At 38.1% G+C, this 17,713-nt stretch overlaps 1 protein-coding gene across 1 annotated transcript in view; it reads left to right on the top strand.

The window, feature by feature from the left end:
- LOC135073465 (nephrin-like) overlaps positions 1-17,713 on the top strand; it is a 108,468-nt gene that overhangs the window by 59,791 nt on the left and 30,964 nt on the right. The window contains exons 4-9 of the mRNA XM_063967648.1: positions 893-1,003; positions 2,262-2,474; positions 5,697-5,851; positions 7,407-7,551; positions 10,437-10,567; positions 12,099-12,261. Coding sequence (XP_063823718.1) covers positions 893-1,003; positions 2,262-2,474; positions 5,697-5,851; positions 7,407-7,551; positions 10,437-10,567; positions 12,099-12,261 — 918 coding nt within the window. The remainder of the gene's footprint in view (positions 1-892; positions 1,004-2,261; positions 2,475-5,696; positions 5,852-7,406; positions 7,552-10,436; positions 10,568-12,098; positions 12,262-17,713) is intronic.

Raw genomic sequence — 17,713 nt, 5'->3', positions numbered from 1 at the left:
TTATTTAGACCATGTAAATAGTAATTAATTTCCCTAATAGTTTAACAATGCAGTGGGACGTAAATTTTGCCTACAAACGAACAATGGTTGCTATTACTCCATTGAGGTTGTGAACTAAATTGATTTTCATATTTAGTTCGTACATTGAGAGCTCATTAAAACAACATTAACCGTGCACTAGAAACTTTACTAATAACACGTTTTCACTTTGGAAATATTTAGTAAGCTAACAGACCGTATGTAGAGAGACGTTTGTTGTTATGATTACGTTTCACGCCGTAATACACGAACTAAAATTAAACAACAATGTTGTCTTTTAAATTGGCTGAAAAAATACAGCTTTTAGGAAGACATAACAAAAATGCTGTACATAAAATATTAGTAACTAGGTATAACACTGTTTTATCATAATGATGACTTATTTCGACGACCATTAGAAGTATGTATTATTTTTATCAATATCATCATAATTTCAGCCACAGGACTTCCATTGTTGAACATAGTCCTCCCTCAATGATTTCCATATCGCCCGCTACCAACCGTTATGAGGTCGTCGGTCCACCTCGTGGGTGGACGTCCCACGCTCCTAATTTGCAAATCAATAATTATCGCAGATAATACCTAACCCAAAGTTCATGAAAGTAAAGTTCTATGAAAATCACCCAACATCAGTAACTACGCGTAATTATGTAAATCATTACTCATAATGATGTAACATATCGCGATGTTATGTAGGTAAAAACAAACCCACTATTTGGCGCAATGATTTCAATGATCTTTTGGAAATAAACAAAATAAATTGATGAATGGTTTTGGAAATAGACTTCAAAGGCGAAATTACACATACAATCAAAACAGCTGAACCCGTTATAATATTGATTTTTGTTCACAGAGCTGCCTAGCAAACCGGTGATCTTCGATGAATACGGCAAGGAGATCACAGGAATCGCTGGTCCCTACAACGAGGGAGGAGATTTCAAGCTTATTTGCTCCGTAAATGGAGGTAAGTCCATGTTTTGTTTTGGGGGGACGGGCGCACGGTAGAGAAGGAGGCCAAATTTTAGTAAAAAATCAATTTAACATTATATTCTTACCTGATTTATATAACCAGTTTTCAGTTAGTGTCAGATAATTGCTACCCGCAACTGGTTTTCAAACCTGGAACAGCATCAGCCAACTTTTAGCTCAATTCTTACTTATCACGACTGTCACCGACAATAATATCAGTTCAAGATAGTCGCGACCGATAAGTGTAATTGCGACCCAAATGCTGTCCAGAATATACTCCATCTACTCAAAGAGTGCCCGCGTTTTATCGGGCAAAGAGTGCAACAAACAATCAGAGAAAATTTGTATTACAATGATTTCAAGCAATTTTTTCAAAGCTACTTAATTAACTTAAACCATAGTCTATAACTAGACAATGAACCTTATCAGCAAAGCGGTACGTTCAAAACTTGGCCCTGTTTACATTACCGTTCCGGGTGTTCCTTTTACGCATTCCAGCACTTTGTCTTCACAAGGGATATAATTTGATTGGAGCACGGGAAAAGGACAAAGAATAAATGATGAGTTTTAGTATTGCGTTTGTACTTGTGCCAGATGCTCCTACGCAGTCAATCATCCTGATGGTGTATCTTTTACTTTGTTTTTTCTGCAGTCCGTTGTTTTTCATCCTTGCAATTCAATTTGCTGTTCTAAGGCTCCGCTCGGGACAAATAATGTACTTATGAATTTAATTTTGAACATATTTCATGTTAAGATTTTAGGGAAATGTTTTTTGAAGCGCACGGCAACTTTATTGATTTTGATTGCTCACTTTAACAAAAATGATATTTGAAATTAAAAGACAATTATTTTCAAAGAACTTCGTAAAAGTTACAATGGATCGTTGCCAGTATGCCAAACTGAACTTCATGTTAGTATCAAAATAAGGCTTATAATTATAACAACTTACAAGATGCTACAGTGTACAGATTGATGCCTTACGAAATGCAAGCAAAATATGGTTCAAACTTTGCTCGCTTGTTTAGCAATTGAAAAAGACTATACGTCCGCATTCACAAACGATGCTTGCTTAAGTGAAGCAGCAAATCGAACGCACAGCGTTGAATAGAGCTCTGTGATTGGTCCGTTTGTGACCCTATGCGTCCACGCGCACTGTGAGACTTCATAGTAATGTTTGTGAATACGGGCGTAACTCTTCTAGGTACATACAATTTCAAATACTATTGATTCTGACCAGGATTTTTTTTCACCAGGAAGTCCAGTCCCAAGAGTCCAGTGGCTTCAAGGGGACTTAGTGCTAGCAACGCTAGGTGCCAGCGACCTCCAACCCTCGGGGCCTACGAGGACATTGACCCTCGTGGTCAGGAACGCGACGCGTGCGCACCAGTCTTCGGTATACACGTGCGCAGCTGACAATACGCTGCTTACGTCAGCGCTGAAGACTACTGTTAGAGTAGACTTGTATTGTGAGTATTGAGTTTTGAGCTTTTTACGTCATAGTTAAGGTTATTTATAGAATAGCCTTTGAAAACCACAACCAGGCGTTACCGAACTGGATTGATTGGAAAATAATGTGAACATCTCTAGTATGAGAATAAAAAATAATAACCGATACGTAATCGTTTGCGTTTCCCTTCGTTCGAACTTCGTATAGTCATAATACGATTTCAAGTATTTTTCCTAATTGTAGAGAAAGTTCATGAATCTACTGTATGTCTATTGTTACATATTGTAACAATAATTGGAGCGAAAATGTCGACAAGGTTATAATTTTTATCGAGATATTACTCTCTCATCGTTTATTTTCACTTACTAAATAATAATTTATCTTCTAATTGACTACAGTATGATACTAATTTGTGTTACTGTGAATAACAATATGTAAAGAAATTGGTTTCAAATCAAGTAAAAAGTCTGCTTGTCAAATTAATAGTGAACTTATATGACACCAACACGCTTCATTCAGAGAATACACCTGCTCTTTAAGGAGAAAGTTATTTCATTAAAAAAATACAGAAACGATATTCCTTCAAAGAAAGTCAAGGTCGCAAAAATCGTATAATGTTGTCTCCAAATCCATTGATCCCTCCGAAGCGTCTCCGGGTTTCATTCATTAAATGTTTGATAGACACTCCACTCAAGATCCGATAAAAAATCGAACCCCCAAATACAGCTGCAAGAAAACAGCCCGCTCAGTTTTTTAATTTATTGTGATAATTTGCTGTGACTTTAAAAATATTGTTATTAAAAAAGGCAATAAGTAAATAACACAGATTAGTTTACATCATATTAAAATGTGAAATGATCAGAAGCCTTTTTTATGGTAGTAGAATATCTATGTTATATTTTCCCATACTTAACATATACAGTGTGAGTCACGTTAAAGTGTACATATGAAAATATATGAAACTAGACCTATTTTTATCGACAAAAAAGAGGTCAAAAAATTTTTGAGATTTTTTTTTAATTTTTTTATAGAATTTTTTTAATTCCAATTACTTATTGTAAGGAAAACGTAATAACTTTTAAACTAAGCGGTATATCCTGATAAAATAAAAACAGTAATAATGCTAAATAACAGGCGATACTAAAAAAATACATAAAATACACAAAAAAGGCCAACAAATAATAAAAAATGATACTTTTTGAAAAAAATCTGCTTTTAAATTCGTGTTTTTTTTGGTTATTTGATAAATTTCTCCAAAAAATGCCCCTATAACCGGTGGTTTTTATTACTTTGTATTATTCTCTATCGTATTAACTTCGTAAAACCAAAAATCGCATGTCTCTATCCCTATCACAACGTTTGCAATAAAGGCCTACCACAACATTATTCTCCTCTACAGGTAGGGACAATTTTAATTTTAACTAAAATGCTTATTTTACTTCGAAATCTTTTGTTTTTACTTGAAATCTAACTTGTCTTTATCAAAATTACAAATCTAGAGCCATTTTCAGTTTCGTTGTTAACGAAGCGTTGAATGGTGCGCCCGGAGAGGCTTAGTTCAAACGATCATAGCAAATGTTGTGATAGGGATAGAGACATGCGATTTTTGGTTTTACAAAGGTAATACGATAGAGAATAATTCAACGTCATAAAAACCACCTTTTATAGGGGCATTTTTTGGAGAAATTTATCAAATAACCAAAAAAACACGAATTTTTAAGCAGATTTTTTTCAAAAAGTATCATTTTTTATTATTTGTTGGCATTTTTTGTGTATTTTATGTATTTTTTTAGTATTGCCTGTTATTTAGCATTATTACTGTTTTTATTTTATTAGGATATACCGCTTAGTTTAAAAGTTATTACGTTTTCTTTACAATAAGTAATTGAAAGAAAAAAAAATCTATAAAAAATTTAAAAAAAATCTCAAAAAAAATTTAACCTCTTTTTTGTCGATAAAAATAGGTCTACTTTCATCTATTTTCATATGTACACTTTAACGTGACTCACACTGTATATTTGTTAAAAGATTCGTCTTACTCGTATTGGCGGTACATTTGAACTTTAACTTCCATAAGTTGAACATTGATTATTTTGAGTTTATCTTTTCATTTAAGACTATTGACCAAAATGGCTGTGCAATTCAATAAATCCAAACATCATTTTCTCAAATCTTGCATTATTTTTTCAGTAAAATGCCTTCATAACTCTATCAAACTAAGGCTATATCGTCGTTAACGAGTGAAAACCTCGGAAGTGCTGAATACTTTTTTTTCAGGAGAGCCAAAAAACCGTCTCCTGAATATTTTTGAATAAAACCTGTTCCCGGTTCTTGATGTTCATTACAAAGAAACATTCGAATATAAGTGAGCTCGAAATGTGCGCTGAGAGGTTTTTTACAATAAATTCGACTTACGAGGTTTTCACTCGTCGACGACAATATGGATAATAGACAGTTCTTTCCTCATCATTACTCGTACCTCGATCCCACGTAAGTGAACTGAGTTTCCTCCCTTCGCTGTGACAAAATCGGCTCCGCCGTTCCGACAATATTTTCTTTCCAGTACTACAAACAAAGCGTGACAAGCAAGTGGGTGTGCGTAACAACAAATACCTTTCCGCTGTTTCCCTTCCCATCCCGATTATTGGTTTAGATCCTTGACGTGAACGACAAAATGTGTTTTGCTGTACTGATAGCAATTTGTTTTATTGGAAACAAGGCTTCTGGACCTGACTGGATGGGAACTGACGGTTGTTTCACGCCCGTTTTTGGATTTCACGCAAATATTTTTTCGTTTCTGTGATCGACAGGCGTTTGTGACAGCTTTCTCTTTTGTTTCGCGTGTTGCCTTTGAGTGCTGAAAAAATAGGAATACTTATTGTCTTTGTGAGATTTTATGCGAACATCATTCGTAGCAATAATAAGTGCCTTCATTAAAGTTAGTTGTAAGATCTGTCATTTAGTAGTCAGGAAATCAGTGTTTTTTTTTGCTTTTTTACAAATTACAAAGACAATATTTTTTAATAATAGTCTTGTTAACCCCACGTGGTAACTAAATATGGTTGTGTCACGAGTGGGTTCACAATAATAGTCCAGCGGGGATGTTCGAACCCGCGTTCCACGGATCTCAATTCGACTAGTCCGACACCGACACTATCGGAATACTGTCACTTCTATACCATAAGTGTGCATTAACTTTTTTATATAACTCATAATTTTGTTTTTTTTTTTTCTCCACCAGTGAGGCCGCTAACGGTAGAGATCCTGTCAAGAGAGCAGCCTCTATCAGTGGGTCGGAAGACAGAGCTGTGGTGCAGATCCACCGGCGCCAGGCCACCAGCGACCATCACGTGGTGGCTGGGAGGGAAGCAGCTCAAGTCTGTCAATAAACATCGAGTAAGTATCTTTAATAGTGAAACATTTCGGCTAAGAACTCACGGCGCGATTTTCACCCGCGCCCGCGGCGGTTGTGGAATTGCGTTTTTATTTCAAAACTCACGGGAGTGGTTATTTACGCGGTTATTCTAAGAACTCACCGTGCTAAGTCACTGGTACAAAATGGTCGTCGGCCGATCAGGCGGTTTTCACGCGGTTTTCGCGCGGAGAGGGACCCGATTACAACCGCGCCCACTGCGGGTGAAAACCGCGTCGTGAGTTGTGCATTAGTTTTTACATAAGTATCTGCATTCTACAGAAGCTGCGGGCCCGCAACCGCCTCGGGCGCGGGTGATAATCACGCCATGAGTTCTTAGCCTTCCTTGGCTTGTAAATAAATCAAGGATTTGCCAAGCAGAATGATTTCTTAGAGCGTATCTAAGCGCTAAAGGACCGCGTTATATCACCCTTAGTTGTATTGTGCTGCGACGTTAGTTTACCGTCATGGTACGACACAGCTCAGGACTGTAGTTTGAGAACGCGTTTAAAACGCGTTTTGATGGTAAAACTTAAATGTCTTTTGCTGTATATGAATAGCTGATAAAGTTAGTTTTAAAATTAATTCAATAAAATCAGAAAACAAAGACAAGAACATCGTGGTAAATGAAAACTGGGCACCAAAAAATGAACATTCATTTTAGACAGGACTTTAAATCTACAACATAAAAAAAATTGAATTAATATTAAGGAAATATGAGACTCATAAAGATTAAAATAAGAAAAACATAAAAGCAAGTAAGACTTACGAATAAAATGAGCAAAGATAAATCGTCGTCGTCGAACAACGTCGTATGTCTCCATCCGTCTAATGTTTTTGGGCATTAAACTAAGATAGCTCTTTTATAAATTACTCGTACCTATTTTTATTTTTCAAAATTCATAAATCGATGCTACTGAATCAAACACAGACGGATGTGATTATTCTAACGCAGTACAGAGACGTGTTCTTTTTATCGATCCGTCTTTATTCGACGACGAACACTATTCTCTTTCTTTTGGGTTGTAGAAAGTCGGTAAAAAAGTAATTTAGTCTCCTTCCTTGTAGCTAGTTAAGTTATGAAAACTTTAACATAAAAAAATTCCAAAGAACTCGTTAAGGCAATTGTTGCAACTAAAATAAAACGGGAACATGCAACGAATGCTATTTCCGTAGCAGTATCAAAGTTTAATGCGAGTGAATCAGCATTGAAATGCCTTGTTTGGATTTATTATGCAGTTTTATCGGTCTCTCCGCTTTGAACTTAATTAAACTAGTTTTTTTAATTGTCTGCGTATTATTTGTTCTAAAAAGTGTTTTAATGACTTGTTTACTGGGACATGAAACAGTTTATCAATGGAATAGTTTTCGAACGCGGTTTTAATCCCGTTTCATCCCTTTAGGGGATGAATTTTGAAAAATCTTCTCTAAGTGCTTCATACTATTTGCGTGTTTTTAGCGTAATCGTTTAGCTGTAATGTTGATAGACATTTTTAATTGCACACATTTAAATACTGACTGTATTTTTTGGTTTACCAGGAGTTAGAAGACGGCAATGAGACCCAGTCCTTACTTCTATGGACCCCTCTGAAGGAGCACAACGAATTGATCCTCACCTGCAGAGCGGAGCACACGAAGTTCAACAGATCGATGATCGAGACTAAATTGCCACTCAACATTTACTGTGAGTATTTAAATAATATTACTCATTTATTTCACAGCTAGCACTAAGTCTAGGCATAGACCACGAATTTTTAGTTGGCCGATAGTTTGGCCCGATTCTAATTTGTATGAAAATTCGGCCGATATCAAATCGGTGTAATGTGAGCACTTTGATATGTGGCCATACTGATTAACAGCTCGACTCAACTACTAAAAGTTGGTGGTCTGCGCCTAGGCTTGACTACTGTGCTTGATATAGCGGGTTTGATACTTGAACGAAAAATGGTTTCAGTGCTTATGTCTACCTAGGGTGTTGCCATTTATGTTATTTACTAAGTACATATCTACGTATAAGTATAACATATTATGTAATATGCAATAGTTGTATTAGTTTCTTAAAGTACGCTTATTTGGGACTAGATGGCGTTGTGTAAAAATTAAAATAACATCATTTTCAAAGGATAAGCTTTTTAAGAGCCCCATGTAAAATATCTTTCAAGGTAATTTTTATTGGATATATTTTAAAGGAACCGGTTTTATTTTATGTAAACTCATAAAATAAAACCGGTTCTATCACACAGAACCGTAAGATTTTCCTTGAGTCTTAAAATGAAAAAGCCTTTCTCATCACTAAAAGGGGATCAGATGTTCATTATAGGAAAGTGCTTTTGCAGATTATATGTCAATCCTGTAGATGTTATAAGTTTAAACTGGAGAATGAGTCCATTATAGGAAATTAAATAATAAAGTGGATTTTATAAATTCTTCCGCTTGGAGTCTTTTTAGATACGATAAAAGATTGAGAAAACAATTTTCCTTTTGAATTGCTTACTAATAAATGGTATTGACGTTTATCAAGAGTATACCAGGAGTGTATTTCAATAGGTAGCTAGATACATGAGTAACTCATAAAACAATTTTATGGGATAGCAGCTTTTAAATTATTTATCATACAAAACTTTATTACTATTGCCTCGCCTCGCAAAGGTCTGTAGTCAGCGGGGACTCTTGGCAGTTAAATTATATTTATCGTTGCGTGAAAAGTCACACAGAGACCGGTCCTGCGCCGCCCGCATCCAGGCACCGGATCGTCGGTCCACCTAGTGTGAAGCATACCCACACTACGCCTTCCGGCTCGTGGTCGCCACTCGAGAACTTTTCTGCCCTTGCGGCCATCAGCTTTGCGAGCTGTGTCCCGCCCAATGACCGCAGGACCGGTCTTTGTGTAATCCTTGGGTGAGGCCTTTGTCCAGCTGTGGACGTCATTCAGCTGAACTGGCTGAAATTAACGAACGAGCGAAAAGTCACACGCATCCAGCTTCAAATCACTTTACGTGATTGTATTAATATTTCCATCAGTTAGCCATAAAATCGTATTTTTCGTGACACATACGCATCGTTAGCTGAAACCCGTTTTTTATGGGGATCGTATTATAATTCCCTGTATTGTTTTCAGTGAAAAAACTGTCTCAAAATTATTAATTGAAAAGGTTTATTTTCTATCGGAAATGTTTACGAAAAGCTCATCAGTTTTGTTTAACTTACACAACTCAGATCCAGAAGTAAATATTATTTTGGCCAAACGGAGCCAAGAGATCAATCGTCGGATCAAGTTTGTGTGTTTTACTCTGAACCTTTTAGGGCGGAATATAATATTGTTTCCTGGTAAAACTATACTAAGAGTAAGAGTACAAGACAATATTGTGGTATCAGCTGACAAGATGGGTACTTAAACTTCGTGTACGTGTAATGGTCTGAAACATCGACAACACTCTTATACTCAAATGGATCGTGAAGACGACTTGAGATCTTGTCTAGCTGGATGATTCTAGTTTCAAAAAAGAGCTTGTGATCAAATATTATAAGTAGATGTCACATTTATATAAAACAAATATTTTCATCTCCTTTCATTTATTAATGCCCTCGCCCACGGCGACTTTTTGTAGCAATGCAGTCGCGCTGCTGTAGCGCGTTAGTAGCGCGTTGGCATCACTTCTGTAGTGCGTTGCAAATGCGACTAACGCGCGTTAGTAGCGTCGCCGTGAGCGAGGGCCTAAGAAGTCATACATATCAAATAAATAGTAGTAGCTGCAATTCAATCAGTTAATTAATGAAAAAAGTGGTGGACGCAACCAAAGTATTTTCTCTCACTCCTTTATCTCTGGATTTATAAGCCATATGTGGAGATAGCCGTCACAAAGCTCTGTGTGTCCAGTGCTTCCTCATTATTTATCTTAACAACGGTTTATCAGCTTCCCCTCTTCCCCCCACTATCCAGGATTAAAATGGAGGATGCACTGGAAGTACTGTTTCTTAATAGCTGGATAGTTAAATCAACTGTGAACAATTACAGGGACATTTACTTGAGGGTTTAAATTCTGGGAGCATCTTTTTGTTTTTGGGACGGATTTATTTGACCTTAATTGCACTTTGGAAAACAAATAGCGCACTAAATACTTGAATGCGTCTTTTGTACTTAATGTGTTAAAGCATGTTGATTGTTGGTTTAATAGTTCTGTTACATTAAGAAAACATTCGTCAAAGATTAATTAATGCGTATACCTTAGTAGTATTATGGCTGACAGTGATCCGACTAAGATATTTTTTACATTATGGGTATCAGACTTGTACGAGTATTACCCATGTCCCAATAAAATACGAATAAAATAACAAATGTTCTTAAATAAAATAACATTGCGCCACTTAGCCCCAATTTGAGCAAAGTTCTTAGTCCGTTGTCTATTAAATCCTATAACTTAAAAGACAACGGACTACAAGCTTAAGACAATGGACTATAATATAATATAAGTACGCGTAGGAGGAACAGTAGTAAGTAGACCCAAGGAAAACAACCCTTTGCCTGAATGTGTTCTATTATAAGATCTACAAAACCCACTTGTGTTCCAGATGTACCTGTTGCAACAATAAAATTGGGGGCCAAAATGAACCCTAATGACATCGAAGAAGGGGACGACGTATATTTCGAGTGCAGCGTTGATGCCAACCCGCCAGCTTACAAAGTCATTTGGGAACATAATGTGAGTTGAACTCAGAATTCATGCCCTACTTAGCGATACTGTTAGCAAATTGAGGAAATTTCGAAGCCCCTGTTGTTCTTGTCAAAGGTCGATATTGTAAGTGGAAATTAGATCGGAGCGCTTTGATGCTTATGAAATTATAACGTTGCCTTTATATGGGTATTTAGGTATGGTTTTCATGACTTATTTATGTAGAAAGAAATGTTATTTAGGTTCTCAAAAAGTCCTTTTTGAGAACGTATTAAAGTATTTCTTTCACTAACAGAGCGCGCGATTTGAAAATAATATTCTTGGAACGTAAAAATTTTTCAATATTTTTTTTCTTTCATTGGTTTTATTCAATGTATACAAAACTGAATTTAAAACAGTATGTTGGGAAGCCTATGTTTGAAACATGTAAGGGATTAATTGAATTTTAAAATCCTTAATGGACTTTATAATGTAAATGTATTGGCACATGGATGATAATATTAGGAGAAAGGTTCCAAACAGTGAAGCCTTTTTGGGATGTTATATGTAAAATATTACCTATTATAGTCTTTTTCACCTAAGATGATCCGTATGACGTTTCGAGTTTGAAAGATTTAGAGATGTCACATAACTAAACCATAGCGATTTATCTATCGATTTTTTTCGAAGAGTTAGTAAAACCTACTTTTAGAGACATATTTTGTATAGGTGTTATTTAACAAAAAACATGTTATTTTTAATTACAAATATTATTGTAACAATTTTTTATTGATAATATTTAAATTTCATGGTTCGTGTTCATAAAAACGATTCCTAAAAAGTACTGGTTCTGTTTCTTTAAATTAAAAACTATTAATTTATTTTCAATGCGTTTATTAAAGTCAATAATCGAAAAATATAGTTGATTATTGTGATGTTTTTAATAACTAAGTATTCACTGCAATCGATTAATGAACCGCGAAAATAATCGATTTTATTATACAAGAAATACCCCAGCACTAAATCTATTCCGTTTCACACATTGCGTACATTAATTAAAAAATATTTTTACATCGTATTTAATTAAAATATAATCAATAGACTCAGATTTTACTATATATTTCAAGACAAGTAGTTATTTTTTTTATTATGTTGCTAATAAAATACAAATATTTTTTCAAAAATATTCTGCATATGGAGTATGCGTAATATGGATAACCTTGAAGTGTCATACGGATCATCTTACGTGAAAAAGACTATACATGATTTGAAAACACAATTTGCTTATTTACCTATATTTAATATTGTGAAAATGCAAAAGAAACCATTTAACTCAAATTAACGTAAAATAAAACCATTCATATTATTGCAACTTAATACTTTAGTACTTTCATTGTTTGCAAGGTCATATTATAGAGTCCATTGATTCTATTTTTTTTTCAGACGCCTTTGACACACGTTTTAAGATCTCACATTAGCTGCGCTGTCAGATTTGAAAAATTTTGCGATTGTTTTGTTGCATAGGTATAATAATAGAGATACATTCAGTAAGGAACAAGTCTAAATCTTCCCTCTCTTTCAGGGCATCCTGCTCCAACACAACCCGTCAGGAGGCATCATATTGACGGGCAACTCTAACTTGGCACTACGCAACGTGTCCCGACACCAAGCGGGGAAGTACACATGTACTGCTTCCAACGTGGAGGGAGATGGGAAGTCACCCCCGCTGCATATGCAAGTCGTCTGTGAGTAGCCTTTTCTTTCATTTTTGGAAAAACTTGGCACTAAGGATTGATTGAACCATCATACTTTAACTATAGCAAACGTCAAAAATCTCTCAAATTCCATACAAAAAACATCGGTTATGGTTATAGTTACGGTCAAATAATGTAGGGTGGTGCAACTCAGCCATATTTTCGACCAAAGCTTGATACTTATGAGTTAGTGGAGAAATACACATGTACTACTTCCAATGTGAAAAGAGATGGAAAGTCACCCCCGCTGGATATGCAAGTTGTCTGTGACTTGTTTTTTTCACTATCCGGCTCGAAGGACCAACAAATATTTTTATGTTACCTTCATCTCAGTGTCATTGTTTTTTTTTTACTTTATGTATGAGATGCATCCGATAATATTTCTTTGTTCGGCCAGTTACTACTTATGGATTGCCTCCAAGGAGAAAGAGGGAAGAAGATGGAAAATCAACCTCAAAACCGTAACAACTCATAAACAACTTGCAAATGCATCGTTGCATTCCGTTTGTGAGTTTTTTATGAATTGTTATCATAATATCTCTCTCCTTTTGAACAAGAGTCAGAAATTTAAATTAAAGCTATAAATTATGCCCGAGTTTCAATCAACTATCAATCTTCATTTCATAGGATAAATTACAAAATGTTTTCCATCAAAACTAGCGTCTGTAACCTTAAATAAACATCTCTTCTCATGCATAACTTACAGCCGAAATGTCTATATTTAGAACGTTTCACAGTATGTTATGAGACTGTATAATCGGACATTCTCATTTATTTGATGAACCGTATAGAGCTCAGTTATAACAGGATCCGAACCTCTCATCGATTTGAAACCTATGTAAATCGAATGTCAATACAATAATTTGGTACAATCGAGCTGATGATATTTAAACATCCAAAAGAAATATTGCTATTAAAAAGTGATGGGAAATTTACAATTCTATATGGCGCATATTTTCAATTTGATTTTCCTCAAATATATCACGGAGTTTAAAGCTGATTTTATTAATACAATTAGATTAAATATCAGACTATATCTTGCAATTAAAAATGTTTGCATATATTAAGGTATAATTGAGAAAAAAAATAAAAACAAAAATCACTAAAATCATTTTTCCTAATTAACTGAATGCGTTTACGAAGCACTTAATACGCTTATTACGTGTAGTTTTAAGAGCTCTATGAAGTATTATAACAATTCTGAATTAAATGTTATTAGTTAACGAGTGAGAATATTTTTGCATAATTTTGAAGTAAAAAAATAGGTAACTTTAAATTTTTATAAACTACGTGGAATTTTCAAACGGGAGTTTTACTATCATGTTTGTATAACTGAGCTCTATACGTTTCATCAAATCAATGAGAATGTCCGTTTATACAGTCCCATAACACACTGTGCGTTTGTATCTCACTTAATCGGTTTGTTCTATTCACGGTACTATACGGCATTCAAGTTAGAAACAATACGGCTCTAACAACCGCTTGGTTCAGTGGTTTGGCAGCTAAGCTTTGAGGTTCGGATCCTGTTTGGGGCAGTTTTTGGAAGATGAACAGTATTGACATTTAAAGCGCGATAGTCGTGACATTTTTTTTTACTCTTGTCTCTCTCTCTCTCTTGTATTTTTCAGATGGTAATAAATAATAATAATAATAAATAATAAATATCCTTGGACATTTTACACTGCGCTTCTAGTCCCAAACTAAGCAAAGCTTGTACTATGGGTACTAGACAACGTTATTAAAGTAATCATTATTAAAGAACTATTAAAATGACTGGCTACCTTATAAGATGTTAAATTTGTCTCTGATATGCTACAATATTTTTTTTATTTGTACAAATACAACTAAGGGCTTGTTTTTTGCAGGAACTATTTTTTGCCTTTTAGAGTATACATGTTTTAATAATAACGTTCACACGAACATCCCATTTGCAGTGTCCTGCAAAAAACCGATCCGTTCGAACTCGTAATTAGAATTCAAGCACACACGAGCGTTCACACGACGGTCCAGTTTTGCTGGATCCTATATTAATGGATTTCGCAAAACTGAATCAATTCAGTCAACTGGATCAAGCCCAAATGGTACGAGTATGATGGAACGAACGTACTCGTGTCCTTGAATTTTAAACAAAAAAGAAAACCTGCTGCTTTATTATGAAAATAAGCATCCCTTGCTTAGTACGTTTACGTTACAAGGACATAACAACAGCTATATTTAGTCCATAACCTATTTGCTAACAAGGCTTGGCCCTTACGTGTTGCTAAGTTAGTTATTGATTGTATCTTGACTGGAGTTGGTGAACTATCCTTCCTATTGACAGGGACTCTAATCTTCGGGGACAATAATGAGTTTTGTTAAGTAAATTCAAAATAATAACATGACTTTTCGTCAGCGAACTTAGAACTTTCTCGGAAGAGACGGTAACTTTTGTGTCAACTTTCATTTGTTTTTCGTAGTTTGTCTCTAAGCGCTAGAAATATATTATGGAAAGACAATTCCTTAGGGTACCATTTCATTTTACAATATTTGTGTAGGTATGTTGCTTACCTGATTCTTTTGATATCAAACATCAGTCTATTAAATTAATGTTTATTTATTTGAATTTGTCACCAACCCCTACTCTTCCCGCGGGTGTCGTAAGAGGCGACTTAGGGACTACACATCAAACAGAGAATGGGCAGCAGCGCTCTCTGAAAAACATCAATCTTTTAAACTGCGATCTCCAACCCGCCTGCCAAGCGTGGAGATTGTGGCAAAACCCTCCACCATAGTGGAGGAGGCTCATAGTCCAGTAGTGGACTGTAAGGGGCTGTTGATGATGATGATGATGATTTGAATTAAAATAATTCTTCCAGTGAGTTTGATTGTAAAGATTAATAGTAAATCTTGATTAAAATAATATGAATCAAAAAAACTTGTATTTAAACTATGTTTTTACAGAATCTCGAACACTGAACACTCTTTGTAAGAAAACTTCTCTATTTTGCACAAAAAATATCGATAAAAAATGTCTTCTCCATCGTAGCCAAATATGGACTTTGTGATAACATCCCTCGGTTATTAGAAAAACCTTTAACGCTCCAGTCGGCCCCAGATCAAAGGGACTGAAGCCTCCAAAAGTGGCACTTGGCGGACCATTATGCAGCTGAAGCATTTTCATAATAAATCGCGCTATTATCCCATGCACAGTTTTTAAATGAGAAATTAAAAATAATGATCATTAACGTTTTGGTGTAAGAAATATCAAATGGAGAGAAAATTGTGAAAGAAACGATTTTTGAGAAAAACGTATTTATCGGATAAGGTGGCATCAAAAGTTAAGAATATTTTTGTGTTTTTTTACGGGTCAGGAGGTAAGTGAACAGACGAATCACATGATGGTAAATGATTACCATTGCCCCTTAGACTGTTGTATCGGAGGAGGAAGGAGGAAACCGAGGTCGCGTATTTCCGGGGGCTTGCCGAGTCCGGCAACCAAGACCCTTGGGGTCTGGCCTACCGAGTCGCCAGCGGGCGGAACCGTCCTCCCGCCAACGTGGTAAACGGCACGAAGTTCGCCGAGGGACACGCGGGGAGCGTTGATGAAGCCATGCACGGTCTTGTGCATGCGCTGTGCCCGGACGACGATCCGTCTAAGGACACAGCGTACCACAATCAGGTGCGGACCTCGGCTGCCATCCTCCCTGCGGGTCCCGCCGCCCTTCCTCCTACTCGTGAGTATCTGGGAATCATGATTAGGCAGTTGCCTAACACGGCACCAGGGCTCGACGGGGTCTACGCCAGGATTTTGCGCCAAGTCTGGGCCGCTGCATCGGTGGAATTCCATTTGGTGTATGCCCGCTGCATAGATGAAGGCGTCTTCCCGGACGTCTGGAAGGACGGTCGTCTCGTGGTCCTGCCAAAGGGCAACGACAAGCCGCTCACCGATCCAAAAGCGTACCGTCCGATCACGCTTCTGTCCGTCCTTGGGAAGTTACTCGAACGTGTCATGCTGTGGTGTGCGCCGCAGATATCCAGTGGCATTTCGGACTGTCAGCACGGGTTCTCTCCGGGTAAGTCCACGGTCACGGCACTTGACGCCGTCATAGGTACCGGCAGGACGTCCACGGCGCGCTATGTCCAAGCGATCTTCCTTGACATCTCTGGTGCGTTCGACAACGCTTGGTGGCCCATGATCATGGTCAAGGTGAAAAGGGGAGGATGCCCGCCTAACATCTATAAGATGTTGGCGAGCTACTTCTCTGGACGCCGGGTTGGCCTGATCGCGGGTAGCCGGGTGTTGTGGAAGGTCTCCCTCTCCACCATGGGGTGTCCGCAGGGATCCGTGCTCGGACCAATACTGTGGAACGTCCTGATGGACGACTTGCTGCGATTGCCATTGCCAGGGGGGGTTAGCATGGTGGCTTACGCCGACGACGTCACCATTTTGATCGAGGCAAACTCGAGGGCTGCCATAGAAGCAGCGGCCGCCGAGACCCTAAGTCTGGTGACCGACTGGGGCGTCCGAAACAGACTGGGCTTTTCCCCTGCCAAGTCATCCACGATGACGATCAGGGGAAAACTCCAGAGACCCCCAGTCATTCGCTTCGGAGGTGCGTCGATCCGTTCAGTGAACGTCGCAACCGTGCTCGGCGTGGCAATCGACAGCAGTCTCCTGTTCTCGATGCATGCGCAAGGGATCGTAGATCGCGCGACCAAATGCTTCGGGAAGATGTCGCGTGTGTCGGCGTCTTCCTGGGGCATTCGTTACCCAGGCCTTCGCATTTTGTACCAGGGCACTTTTGTTGCAACCCTTGCGTATGCAGCGGCATGCTGGTACGAGCGCCTCTCGGTGCAGTCCATGCGCACCACTATTCTCCGGGGGCAGCGGCCTGCACTGGTGCTACTGACCAAAGCTTATCGGTCGGTCAGCACAGCCGCGCTCCCGGTGCTTGCTGGCGTATTACCCGCGGACTTGGAGGTTTCCCGCGCTGGCATGACGGACGTGGCCCGCAGGGACACGCCCAGGGACGCGATGGGCAGACGGAAACGAGAAATTTTGGAGTCGGTGCTGGATACTTGGCAGACCAGATGGGAGGGGGAGACGAAGGGTCGTGAGCTCTTCCAATTCTTCCCCGACGTGGCTGGGAGACTCGGCATGCGCTGGGTCGTACCAGATTATGTTACTTCCCAGATACTTACGGGGCATGGGTGCTTTAACAAGCGCCTGTGCGATATGCGTCTCCGGACCGCCGCGGAATGCGAATGTGGGGAACGTGAAGAGGACAGGCACCACGTTCTGTGGTCCTGCCCTTTGTACGAAGACTTACGCCAAGCTCTGCTTCAAGGAATCGTGCTCGAGAGACCCGGACCTGCCTGGAACTCCGATCTCGTCTCTTCGGAGGCGAACTTCGCCCGGCTGCGCGAATTTGCGTACGGCTGGCATAGGAGGAGGACCGCTAGC

The sequence above is a fragment of the Ostrinia nubilalis genome, chromosome 7 (assembly GCF_963855985.1).
Source record: "Ostrinia nubilalis chromosome 7, ilOstNubi1.1, whole genome shotgun sequence".
NCBI classification, from domain to species: Eukaryota; Metazoa; Arthropoda; class Insecta; order Lepidoptera; family Crambidae; genus Ostrinia; species Ostrinia nubilalis.
This window is presented reverse-complemented; position numbering and strand designations above follow the sequence as displayed.